General features: G+C 32.3%; 2 protein-coding genes across 3 annotated transcripts; one reads left to right on the top strand and one right to left on the bottom strand.

The window, feature by feature from the left end:
* Nucleotides 1-4419: 4419 nt before the first annotated feature.
* Nucleotides 4420-8725, top strand: LOC108480004 (U4/U6 small nuclear ribonucleoprotein PRP4-like protein). The gene is made up of 6 exons (XM_017782894.2): nt 4420-4586; nt 5178-6030; nt 6332-6785; nt 7263-7460; nt 7549-7630; nt 8360-8725. Exons 2-6 carry the CDS (start codon nt 5183-5185, stop codon nt 8458-8460), a joined length of 1683 nt encoding a protein of 560 aa, XP_017638383.1. The 5' UTR covers nt 4420-4586; nt 5178-5182; the 3' UTR covers nt 8461-8725.
* Nucleotides 8726-10185: 1460 nt separating this feature from the next.
* On the bottom strand, nt 10186-11291 carry LOC108478298 (uncharacterized). 2 transcript variants are annotated; one of them, XM_053022620.1, is made up of 4 exons: nt 11058-11291; nt 10773-10929; nt 10568-10672; nt 10186-10318 (listed from the first exon to the last, which is right to left on the bottom strand). In XM_053022620.1, the coding sequence occupies exons 1-4, from the start codon at nt 11274-11276 to the stop codon at nt 10302-10304; spliced, it is 498 nt and encodes a 165-aa protein (XP_052878580.1). In that variant the 5' UTR covers nt 11277-11291; the 3' UTR covers nt 10186-10301. The 2 variants fall into 2 exon arrangements, with proteins under 2 accessions (XP_052878580.1, XP_052878579.1); XM_053022619.1 differs by lacking the exon at nt 10186-10318 and having other exon boundaries at nt 10395-10672.
* Nucleotides 11292-12081: the final 790 nt, after the last annotated feature.

Here is a 12081-nt window from a genome sequence, read left to right as displayed (position 1 = left end):
TTATTTCTTGTTGCCCTTAGCAACCCTCTTATTTTGTAGTTTGTAACAATCTATCTTAATGTGACCTAACTTCTTACAGTAGCAAAATCTCTTGTCTCGATTCCATGATGCTACCAAAATTAAGGTTTGCCTATTTAACTTGCTATCTGAACCGAACTCATTGTCGAGTTTGTCTTTACTCAACAAGTAACCATTCACTTCCTCGAACGAGAGTTTATCTTTTCCATAAATCAGGGTCTCCATAAAAAACTTGTATGAAAGGGGTAATGAGCATAATAATAGCATAACTTGATCTTCATCATTAATCTAAACCTCAACATTCTTTAAATCATTCAAGAGAGAAATAAACTCACTGATGTGAGCCTTAATAAAGTCATCTTCTTTCATACGGAATATGAACAGTCATTACTTCAGCACCAAACAATTAACTAGAGATTTTATCATATATAGAGATTCTAATTTTCTCAATAAACCTGTTGTTGTTTTCTCTGAAAGTACCTTTTGCAACACATTATTCGTGAGGTATAACTGAATTACAAATAGGGCCTTCTCATCTAGTTCATTCCATTTTGATTGATCTAAGTTTCCAGGCTTTTTCCCGATAATGACATTTTCAGGTCGTTTTGAACTAGAATTGTCATCATTTGAAGTTGCCACAAACTAAAATTTGCGATTTCGTCGAACTTCTCAATATCAAACCTTGTTGCTGCCATATTTGAATGGGTTGAATCTGAAAATTGAAATAGCTCTGTTACCAATGTATTGGGGATCGACTCATATAAATAATGGAAAAATAAAAGTAAAAGTCGAGAAGATCAAACACAAATATTTGCATAGAAAAATTCCTCCTAAGAAGAGGACAAAAAACCATGGGCAAATAAGACTTTACTAAATGATCAAAAATTGAAAGTGTACAAGATATAGAAAATCTTAACAAACAACCTTATACCCCAAAAGAACAAAGCTCTTTGGCTAAATCCCGAAAGAATAGAACACTTTGGCTAAAACCCGAAATTCCCCAAAACTAAAAAAACTCTTTCAATCTCAAAGATGATGAAGATAATTATTCTAGGTTACAACAACCCCTTTTATAGGCTAAATTCGTAGATTAAATATGACTAAAATAACCTAGACTGATCAGATTTTAACTGGGAAATAATAGTAGAGTTTAACTAGGAGAAGAAAACCCGGTTGAATTGGGGAACACGTCGCAACGTCTCATGCTCTTTGTCAAGACACCGTTCTTCACGTTGTCAGGACGTGGCCCATCTTCTCGTCGAGATGTCGTGGTCGTCTTATTGCGACGTCATCTATTCTTCATTGTGACATCAGCTCTTAAATACGAGGCACACTTCACAAGAGTGTTAATAGGGACAATTTTGGTATTTAATGTAATTGATAAGATAATCATAGCATTTAAAATAGTTTTTATATTATATTAATATTAAAAATGTAATTATTAATTATTAAATATATTTACTTAATATTTTCTTTTTACAATTCATTATTTTTGGTTTCATCTATATCTATATTTATATATTATATATTTCCAACTTGAAGTCATTGAAATTAAATAAGGATATAATTTCCATTTGCTATTTTTAATTTAAAAAAAACCATTAAAATTAATAGGATATAATGACCATTTACTATTAAAACTAATATTTTCTTTTCTCAAAATTCAAAAGAAAATGCAAAAGGAAAACTTGGTTCCAAGTTGTTAAAAAATAATGGTGTTGTTGAGTTTCTCGATCCTTTAACTTAGGATTGGTCAATTCTATTTCTTGATAAGGGTAGGGAAGGGATATAACTCAGCGGTAGAGTGTCACATTGACTTTATCAATGTCATCAGTTCAAGCTAGATTATCCCTAAACCTAATGTGAGTTTTTCTATTTTGCCATATTGTTATCAAAACTTTTTATTATTACTAGCCCATCGATTGGAAAATTTGTCAACAATGCTACATCTTCCACTATTATTGTTGCTTGGTCGTATGGGAGATGAAATGTAAAGGTCTCAGGTGTCTATCGTTTAATCAAAGTGAATAAATTCCAATATGAAAGTAAAACTCTCAATTTGACTAACATGATAGACACCAACATCTCTTAGATGATAAAAGATTTTGTAGTCACTGCTTTATTTTCAAATCGACACCAACACACTAGAGATGCCTCCATTATTACTGCATTTTGAGCAACATATCCTTCTCCAATATCAATAAAGAGGTGGTCATTATAGAACTTCGAAATTCAAATTTAGAAAATCTTTGGTATGTAGGATAATATAGAATATATAAGATGAATTATTTTTTGTGAATAATAAACAAAGAGGTTTTTTAATAGGACCTCCACACTTATAAGTCACATGGTCGTTTTAAATTTCTAAAATTCTGTCTCTCATTTTAAATGTTGTTTAAAGATTAGATTTCGTTAGGGTTCTTAAAAAGATCTTAACACCTATGTACAGCTACTTAAAATTTCGTACTTTTTTATTATTTTAAATCATGTTTTAAGGTTTAGGTTTCATTAAGATTTTTAACGAGACTTCGACACCATTTTCTCTAATTAAAAAGAAAAAAACCTTAACTTTTAAGGTTTTTAAATTTTACATAATTGTGGTTTCAATGCTAAAGGATTAAGGAAGTATATTCAATATCCAAAATTTGTTCATTGATTAGTTCTTTATCTCAATTAAAATGTTAGGTAAAGTTTTTTAAAAAAAATACACTTTCTAACATATTATGACGAGATAGATTTTTTTATGTGTGTTTAAGAAGGTGTTTTTAAGAAAAATTATCTATATACATAGAAGGAATGCCCTAAGGGCTTCTCTCCATGATACTTCTACAACTCTTCTACTTTTCTCCTTTTTAGCCATTATAAATAATGGTCAAATTTAAGTTTTGATCTCTTTAGTATGCTGATATATTGGATTTAGTCTTTATATTTTAATTTAACACAACTTTGTCATCTAATCTTACATTGACATTAGTTAATCTAAGTTGTTAAGATCTTTCATCATTCAAGTTAAAATGATGACATGATTTTTTTAAAAGCACATTTCTAACACACACACACACAAAAAAAAAAATCGTGCATGATAAGTTTGAATGAGTATCTTTAAGAAAAAAAATTGACTTCAACATCTTAACTGAACTAGTTAAGGGTATCAACTATTTGGACTAACTAATTATATTATAAAATTACAAGAATCAATTTATATCAAATTAAAGTATAGATATTAAATCTTAAATTTAAACATAGTAGTAGGACCATAACCATAAATTGACCTAAAACAATCTATGCCTAGGACAAACATTTGTCATTTGGTTTAATAAAAATGTTTGATAAATATGTTTTTTAAATTCAATAATGTTAGTAACTGGGCCTGAATTTTTAAATCTGAAAAAGTAAATGAACTAAATTCTTTAAAATAAAAATTTGAGACCAAATTTCAAATGTACCAATTGTAAAAAATACTTGAAAATTATATTAACCTTCAAATTTTTACTCTATAACTTAACCCAAAAGATAAAGTAATCCAATGCAAAGCGTGGGCTTTCATTTTTCTATTTTCGTCTAGGGATAGTGATTAAATTTTAATTTTGGCTCCTATAATATATTGAAATTGGAGATTTAATTTATATAATTTAATTTTGATATAATTTGGTCTTCTATTTTTATAATATCGTTACTTAATTTAAATAATTAATATAATTATTTCTATTAAAATATTTCGATTAAAATACTTATGCTAATTTTTCTTAATCTTAAAAACATTGTTCGAAAAATATATATTTTATTATGATGAGATTTTAAATAAAGATTCACATAAGCATTTTCAATGCTATGTTTTATTACATTGTTATTAAATGAGTATTTTTTTAATCAAAATATCACATTAGGAGATTTGACATAAAAATTTTAACATAATAACAACTGAATTTAAATTTTAAATTTAAAAATAAAGAGATTAAATTCTTAAAATTAAAACTACATAAACTAAATTCGAATATAAAAGGTTAAAATATGATGTTAGTCATTGTACTTCTATAGAATTTAAAATTTAATCCCATACTTTAAAACTTAAAATTCAAACCCCATATTTTTAAAATTTAAAAATCATATTCCGATCATTATTGTTGTTGTAGTTTCGTTAAAATTTGTCAACATAATATGTTTCTTTTTGTAAATCATATGTCATATCACATGAGAATAACCTAATTAACATGTCAAAATTTAAAAAATTTGATGGAAAATACTTATAATTGTAGTATAATTTTTAAATTAAAAAATATAGACTTAATTTTAAAATTTTTAAATATAAAGATTAAATCTCAAATTTTATCAAAGTACATGGACTAACAACATATTTTAACCAATATAAAAAAAAGTAAAAAACTTCTACTCTACCATTAACAAAAACGGCAGCGTTACCTTTCTTTAATTTTGCCTTCTTTTCTCTCACTGACTCGTTTTGCAAGTTTGAACCTCTTAATTTTCATAAATTCTTTCAAATTCACCCCTTTTCCCTTTCCTTCGCCACCCAAACCACTCCCCGATCTCCTGCAACTTTTCTTTTCCAGGTATGTCTGGCAATGACGTTGTGCACTGATATTAGACATTACTACTAATTATCTGCTTTTCGTAAGGTTTAAATTCTGATTTGTTCACTGCTTCTTAACTTGGTTTTGCTTAATTGTTTTCGCTGGACAAGAACCCTGTTATTTACAGTTGACTCTTATGAGTAAATGAATATTTTAACCTTCATTTACATATATTTTGGCTATTGCTTTGCTGGAAAACAAATTTCTTTGGATGTTTTTTGTTGCTTGAATAAGGATGCAATTTCGCTCACCTTGTGTTTGTTGATTTGTCTGACCCATAAAACTTTCATATGCTTGGTTTTCAATAAGGAGAAAAGTTCGGACGAAGATACCCTTTTCATTATAATAGAAAGTACCAGTCTCCAAACGATCAAATCTTTTGACTCTCAAGCCTAGTAGATACTGTTTTTTTTTTAGGTATGTTTTCAGTTTAAGTAGTCTAGATTCGAATTACTCACAACTTTTATGTTGGTTTAAATCGTGCTTCTTTGCTTTGTGCCTTGAGATGGAGATAACCCTCTTTTTTCTGTACTATTTGAAACTTATTAATTTTCAGTTTCACTTGGATAGGTTCAATGGAAGTTGATGATGACAAAAGTCCATCAACTTCAGCTGCAGTTCCGGATGGCGAAACCCCGGTGCCTACAGCTAATAGCACACCGGTTCAGCCTCCAGCGGTCCCACCTGCAGTTGTACCACCAACTATTGCTCCACTACCAGCAGTTGTGCCACCTATTGCTCCAATACCTGCAGTTCGCCCTCCCGTCTTTAAACCACCTGTGCCTCAAAATGGTGAGGTGAAAGCTGTTGATTCAGACTCTGACCATGAGGATGATGGGCGAGCTACAGCTGGTGAATATGAGATCTCAGAAGAGAGCAGACTGGTTCGAGAGCGACAAGAAAAGGCAATGCAAGAACTTTTGATGAAACGCCGTGCTGCTGCACTGGCAGTTCCTACTAATGACATGGCTGTTCGGACTCGACTTCGCCGACTTGGTGAACCCATAACACTTTTTGGAGAAAGAGAGATGGAAAGACGGGAAAGGCTGCGAATGATTATGGCAAAGCTGGATTCTGAGGGGCAACTGGAGAAATTGATGAAAGCTCACGAGGAGGAAGAGGCTGCAATTTCTGCTAAGGCAGAGGACATTGAGGAAGACATCGAATATCCCTTTTATACTGAGGGTCCAAAAGAGCTTCTGGATGCTAGAATTGATATTGCAAAGTACTCTATTGTAAAGGCAGCTGCACGTCTTCAGCGTGCACGGAGAAAAAGGGATGATCCAGATGAAGATATGGATGCTGAAATTGATTGGGCTCTAAGGCAGGCAGGGAATTTGGTTCTTGATTGCAGTGAAATTGGTGATGATAGACCGCTTTCGGGTTGTTCTTTCTCACGTGATGGAAAACTTCTTGCCACCTGGTTTAACTCTGACTCTTTATTCTTCTCTCCATTAAACAATAAACCTAGATGCTATGGGGAATTTTTCGCACAGAAAGTTTTTTAATTGGAGAATTCTTGATCTTAATGGAGATCCTTTCTTGCTTTGGTTTACAAATTTGTTTTTCCATTGTAAAAAAGAGTGGACACAAGTTTAAATTCTTCAAATTTCCTGTTCTTCAAAGTGCTAAGTTTGATCCTCTTAGGGTAGTTATAAAATATGGTTTTGAAACCACTAAAGGTGACTAGAAGATTGTAACTTGATTTTTTCCCTTATCTGCAGCTCTTTGAGTGGAGTTGCTAAGTTGTGGTCAATGCCTAGGGTAAGCAAGGTTTCTGCCTTAAAGGGCCACACAGAACGTGCAACTGATGTTACTTTTTCTCCGGTGCATGATCTTTTAGCAACTGCTTCTGCTGACCGAACTGCAAAGTTGTGGAGCTCTGATGGATCTCTCCTGAAAACATTTGGGGGCCATTTGGATCGCCTTGCACGTATTGCCTTCCATCCTTCAGGGAAGTATCTTGGTACAACAAGCTTTGATAAAACATGGAGATTGTGGGACATAGACACTGGCATGGAGTTGCTTCTCCAAGAAGGTCATAGCAGGAGCGTCTATGGAATTGCCTTCCACCAAGATGGATCTTTAGTAGCATCCTGTGGACTTGATGCACTCGCTCGTGTTTGGGATCTCCGCACTGGGAGAAGTATTCTGGCTTTTGAAGGCCATGTGAAGCCGGTAAGACATCATGGTTATGCGGTTCTTTCACTTTTTATTACAGTCATGGTTTCCAAATGCTACATGCAGGAGTAGCATATTGTGTTGCCCTAGTAGCAAGAATACACTAAAGTACCTGATACATACAATATACCTAGTAGTAAATAATATAAATTTAACATGGATTCCTTACAGGTTTGAAGTTTCTAATGCATGGAAAATGATAATTTTGATTTTAGCACAAATGGCCTCAATGCTTCAAAAGCAAGTTTTTTAAATTTTCCACCAGATTCCCGGATCTGGGAGGAAATGCTGCTACAATTATTTTGAAGTTTTTAAGGCTTAATTAGACAAGTAGAATGCATAGTGTTTAGTTGCATTGCCTTGTTAATATCTTAACATAAATCTACGGAAGTTTTTAGGAGGCAGGAAATTTTTTCTATTAGTTGAAAGATATTTGATAGCTAAAAGTCCGCATATTTCTGCCACTCTTTCCAGGTTCTTGGTGCTAGTTTTTCACCCAATGGCTATCATCTAGCCACAGGTGGTGAAGATAACACATGTCGTATATGGGATTTGAGGAAGAAAAAGTCCCTGTATATCATACCAGCCCACTCAAATCTTATATCACAAGTGAAGTTTGAGCCTCAAGAGGGATATTACTTGGTCACTTCTTCTTATGACATGACTGCGAAGGTACGACTCCTTTCTGAACACAAATGCCTTTATAACTGAAGTATAATTTTTTAATATGCCATCTAAAGCTTTGAATGTGATTTACCAGGTTTGGTCTGGAAGAGATTTTAAGCCTGTCAAAAGCTTACCGGGTCATGAAGCTAAAGTCACTGCTTCAGATATTAGTGCAGGTAACTTTCAGAAATTTGAATAAATTATGCATGAATCTCTCCTCTTTTTCCTCTCCCTCTTTTTGCATCTATTCTTGAATAAGTAAAGCATGATCTCTTCTTTCTTTTGTATACTGCTGGGTGCTGGTTATTACTCTTCTTCCCTTCACCAGAACTTCTAGAGCACAATATGTGAGCATTGGCTTTAAAGTATTTTGACATCTTACGATGTATTATGGTAGTTATAGATTGGAACAACTTAGACCATAGGTTAGCAGTGCAGCAGTTGAAGTTTTTGTGACTCCATTATTTAGTTTACGTTTTGTCTTCCCTCTTCTCTGCTATCCTCAGTCTTATTAGGACTTAAAATTTAGTGACTCTGAGGGGAGGGAAAGGGGGGGGGGGTGATTAATGCAACTTCCCTTTGTTTCTATGGGTGATATCAAGCTTAAGCAATAAAAGTCCCAGACCCTTCATTGAGTTCTCTTTTCCGTTTTCTCCCCTAACCACTTTCAAGGGTGGAAAGGGGGGTTAGGGTCATCAAGTTTCTTATTTTGCATTTAACCTGGATGATTTCTTAGCTTCATTTGATGGAAAATTTAGTGGTCATCTTTATTTTTTGTATAACGATTTGCGTTGCATGTTTTCATTTTCTATCCTCCCTTATCGACTATCAAATGCCAAGCAAGTAGCAATACAACTAATCCTATATAAGAAAACTGAGCATTGATTTGGTGTTTTGCATGGCAGATGGGCGATATATTGTGACAGTCTCTCACGATCGAACTATAAAGCTATGGACTGCTGGTAACATTGAACAGGAAAATGATATGGATTGGACTGAGGGTTGATTTGGAGAAGTTTAGGTGGTTTTTGTAGGAGTGTATCTTTCAACATAATTTTTAAAGTCAGATTAAAACAATATTGTTGCTGTAATGGATTAGAAAGGGACTTGCTTAAAACACTTTTTTATATGAAAATCTGGCTTCATAGTTTTCGCTCTTTGTTTTATTGTAAGCCACGTGAAAATGTTAACGCTTTGGTTTAGCTACCAATTTGTATAATGCCGCTTTCCTTTTTCATTCACAATAAATTTTTGGATAAATTATCACTCAACTTTAATCTCAATGATAAAATAGTCCTCAACTTTAAAAAAATAACAAATCAGTTGCATTAATCATTTTTCGTTATTGACATAATGAAGTTGTCATTTTCTGTTACAAATTTAATGGAATTGTTATTTTCCATCATTCTCTCCCTCTCCCCTTTACCTACGGCTGCTCTCTCATCACTCTCCCATTTTCCCACCATCCTTTTTCTACTCTAATTTTCTCTTCTATTTTATCATTGAAATCAAAGTTAGGTGACTGTTTGTGTAATTTATTTTAAATTTTTTAATATGTAAACTGGTTAATATGGCTGATATTTACTGCAACAGTTTTTTAAAAAATTGCTGAGAAGCTTCAAATCGAATACTTGACAATTTTATTTTTCTCAGCATCGCTCTCAATTTTAAGTAATACTATTATTCATCTATTTTGTTTTGTTTATTATGAGTTAATAAATTTTATGATTTTGTAATTTTTAATTTTATTAGTATTTACATTAATAATCAATAATAAAATATCTTAATTAAAAATATATAAATTTAGTTTTTTAAGTGATCCTTCATTTGACTCCAAAATTGGGTGTCAAGATCCACCACGTTGTCAGACAATATTAATTGGTTTAAAAGAATTTTCATTTTATATGGCACTTGTTTTTAGAATCAACATGAAGTCAATACAATATGCAAATTTTGAAATAGTTAATTACATCCTATATCCTTAAAATATAATTTTCATTTTAAATTAGTCTTTGAAATTTAAAATATTTTAATTTCATCTCTAAACTATTAAGATTATATCAACAAGGTCTTTTAATTATTAAATTCGTTAATTTAATCGTTAAATTAGATCTCATATCTCATCTATCATAATTTAAAATGAAAATTTTTAAAATATATATTGTAAAAATGAATATAAAAATCTTGATTGTAAGCTTTTAATTTTTTTTTAAGTTTTTGCTTTTAAAAATTATATCACAAGGTTTTATTTTTCTAATAAAATTTTTATTTTAAATTATGCCAAATAAAATTTGACATATTACTTAACAACTAAATTAATGATTTTAATAATGGAATGACTTGATTGATATAATATCTATAATTTAGGGATGTAATTAAAATGTTTTAAAGTTGAGAGACTAATTTACAATAAGAGTCATAACTTAGGGATATCTAATACAATTAACACTTAAAAGACTAAATTTGTTATTACGTCAATTTATAAAAGACCACATTACTATTCAATTATTGACTTGGCGAAAAAGGATAAAAAAGATAATTGAAAACGTGGCGGTTATATTAAACTTTTTACAGTTGAGTGACAAAAATAAAAATTAAACATAATAGTGTCATCAGCAGCAGAATTTTCCTAAATTTTGATCTGAATCAATGATGTAAATATTAGCTTACCATCACACTGCTAATGACTTAATGGTTTAGTGATCGTAAAGCAACACATTAATAACATTGGTGATCAGTAAAGCAAGCATAAGTGATGGTTTAATCGATTTAAAATGTTGAGACATACATACAAACAAGTTTTCTAAGCGGGTGTGGCATCGAGATGGTTGTTTTAGCTATTTGGTGTTAACAAATGTTGAATCCTGATTCACAGTAAGGTCAAGTAAGCCATTTTCATGGTAGAGCCTCCCCCCACCCCCAAAAGAAAAAAAAAATCCCTTGTGAAAATACAAAGCAAACTTTCGTTACGATGACAGTAAAAGATTTGTATAAACTGATTACATTACACTAAAAAGAAAAATTGATACGTAGTATGATGAGAAAACTAAGTTTTATTGTTTCCTTAAATTTCTTTTTTCCTCATTCAAGGTTGGAAGAGCGAGAATCCTTACCGCCAAGTGTTTGAATTATTGCTTCAAGTAGTTTAATTTCCTTGTCACGCTTAGAGATCTCTTCTTGCTTTGCTCGCAACTCTTCCATGTGAAGTTCAAATACTTCTGCAATCAAACAAGGTAAATCCAATATGAACATATATAATCATTACCCTAAAATTGGGGGGGGGGGGGGGCGAAGAAACAAGAGATGAGATTTAGGTACTTGTGGTGTTCTCGAGCTCCTTTGTAACCTCTTGGGCACGCAATTCGGCGGCCTTTTGGGCAGCCTCAGCCTGTCGCTTCTCGGAACGAGCACGCGCTGCTGCTGTGATTGCAGCATCTACCTCTCTTTCAAGCGTCTCCACCCTTTGTTCAAGGACCTAAACTCGCTAGATCAGGTTTCAATTGATTAGATCAAATAATTATTATAACCTAACTAATGATATTCAGATCAAAACAACAAAAACACAGATCACAAATTCAATAATTAAGACCAAAAAGAAAAAACCTTGATGGTTCGGGCTTGTTCCGAGGTAAGTGAGGCCTTGGCGAAGGTATCTTCGTCGACGAAAACAGCTTTTTTGAGAAGTAATTTCTGCAGAGAATCAAGATTTGAAGCCATCTCGGTGAGATTTGCTATGGCTCCTGTCCATCGCTCTTCGCTTCCTTTGCCCTTCACCTCCTGCTCCATTATTTCTGATCCTGCAACTGTTCTCAACATATCCATTTTAAACCTTTCTTGGGCTTTTCTTTTTCTTTTTTTAATGGCCTTCAATTCAGCCCGTCTTCTTCTTTCTTGATTTCGGGTTAGTCGAGTTGGGCCGTATCCTTTATTTTTCTTTGGGTGAATGCATTATTTAGAGCATGACTTCAACAATTATTCTGAATTTTTTTTCAATTTAGTCCTTAAACAATGTGTAGGAGCAAAGTTGTGTAAGAGTCTCCAATTTATAATTTTATTTTAGAGGGCACCTTGAGCTTCCACAATCTTTGTATAATTCCCTATTAGTCGTATTAGGATTAGGCATCATAGAGCTTGTCAATAGATTTTTATATCTGTTACGCATCATATACTCTCCTGTATTTTCTACCTGTCAGATTAACATGTCGTCTTGAAAGCTAATGGATAAAGGAATATGATTTGTCATAATTTGATATAACAAATCAAGTCATTTTTTTACATTTAATGAGTTTGTGCTTAAGCATTTTATGACTTTATTTTATATTTTTTAGTATTTATTAGATTTTTATTTTAGAATTTAATTTTATGCATTTTTAGTGTATGTTTTAACCTAAATGACAAAACTATGTCTTTGGGAGTTTAACAATCAATTTGAGCTCATGCAGAAAGTGACTAAAGCGAAACCATAAAGAGATCTTGCCACTGTGCCCCAAGTCGCAACACCAGATCTTTGGTGGCGCGACATCGAAGCTATCTGTCACTTTGAGAACTTGAATTTCAGCAACAAAACACTAAAAGTGAACTGGTGATAGAGTTGCGGCATTAAAGAGTATGGATTGCAACATTGAGT

Source organism: Gossypium arboreum, chromosome 12 (assembly GCF_025698485.1).
Source record: "Gossypium arboreum isolate Shixiya-1 chromosome 12, ASM2569848v2, whole genome shotgun sequence".
Classification (NCBI taxonomy): domain Eukaryota; kingdom Viridiplantae; phylum Streptophyta; class Magnoliopsida; order Malvales; family Malvaceae; genus Gossypium; species Gossypium arboreum.
This window is presented reverse-complemented; position numbering and strand designations above follow the sequence as displayed.

Excerpts from the sequence above, each read along its gene's own strand:
- LOC108480004 (XM_017782894.2), top strand. The coding sequence starts at position 5,183 with ATGGAAGTTGATGATGACAAAAGTCCATCAACTTCAGCTGCAGTTCCG. Across the intron at positions 7,461-7,548 it reads CTTATGACATGACTGCGAAG|GTTTGGTCTGGAAGAGATTT; the intron begins GTACGACTCCTT and ends GTGATTTACCAG. Across the intron at positions 7,631-8,359 it reads TGCTTCAGATATTAGTGCAG|ATGGGCGATATATTGTGACA; the intron begins GTAACTTTCAGA and ends TTTGCATGGCAG.
- LOC108478298 (XM_053022619.1), bottom strand. The coding sequence starts at position 11,276 with ATGGATATGTTGAGAACAGTTGCAGGATCAGAAATAATGGAGCAGGAG. Across the intron at positions 10,930-11,057 it reads AACAAGCCCGAACCATCAAG|GTCCTTGAACAAAGGGTGGA; the intron begins GTTTTTTCTTTT and ends TAGCGAGTTTAG. Across the intron at positions 10,673-10,772 it reads GGAGCTCGAGAACACCACAA|AAGTATTTGAACTTCACATG; the intron begins GTACCTAAATCT and ends GTTTGATTGCAG.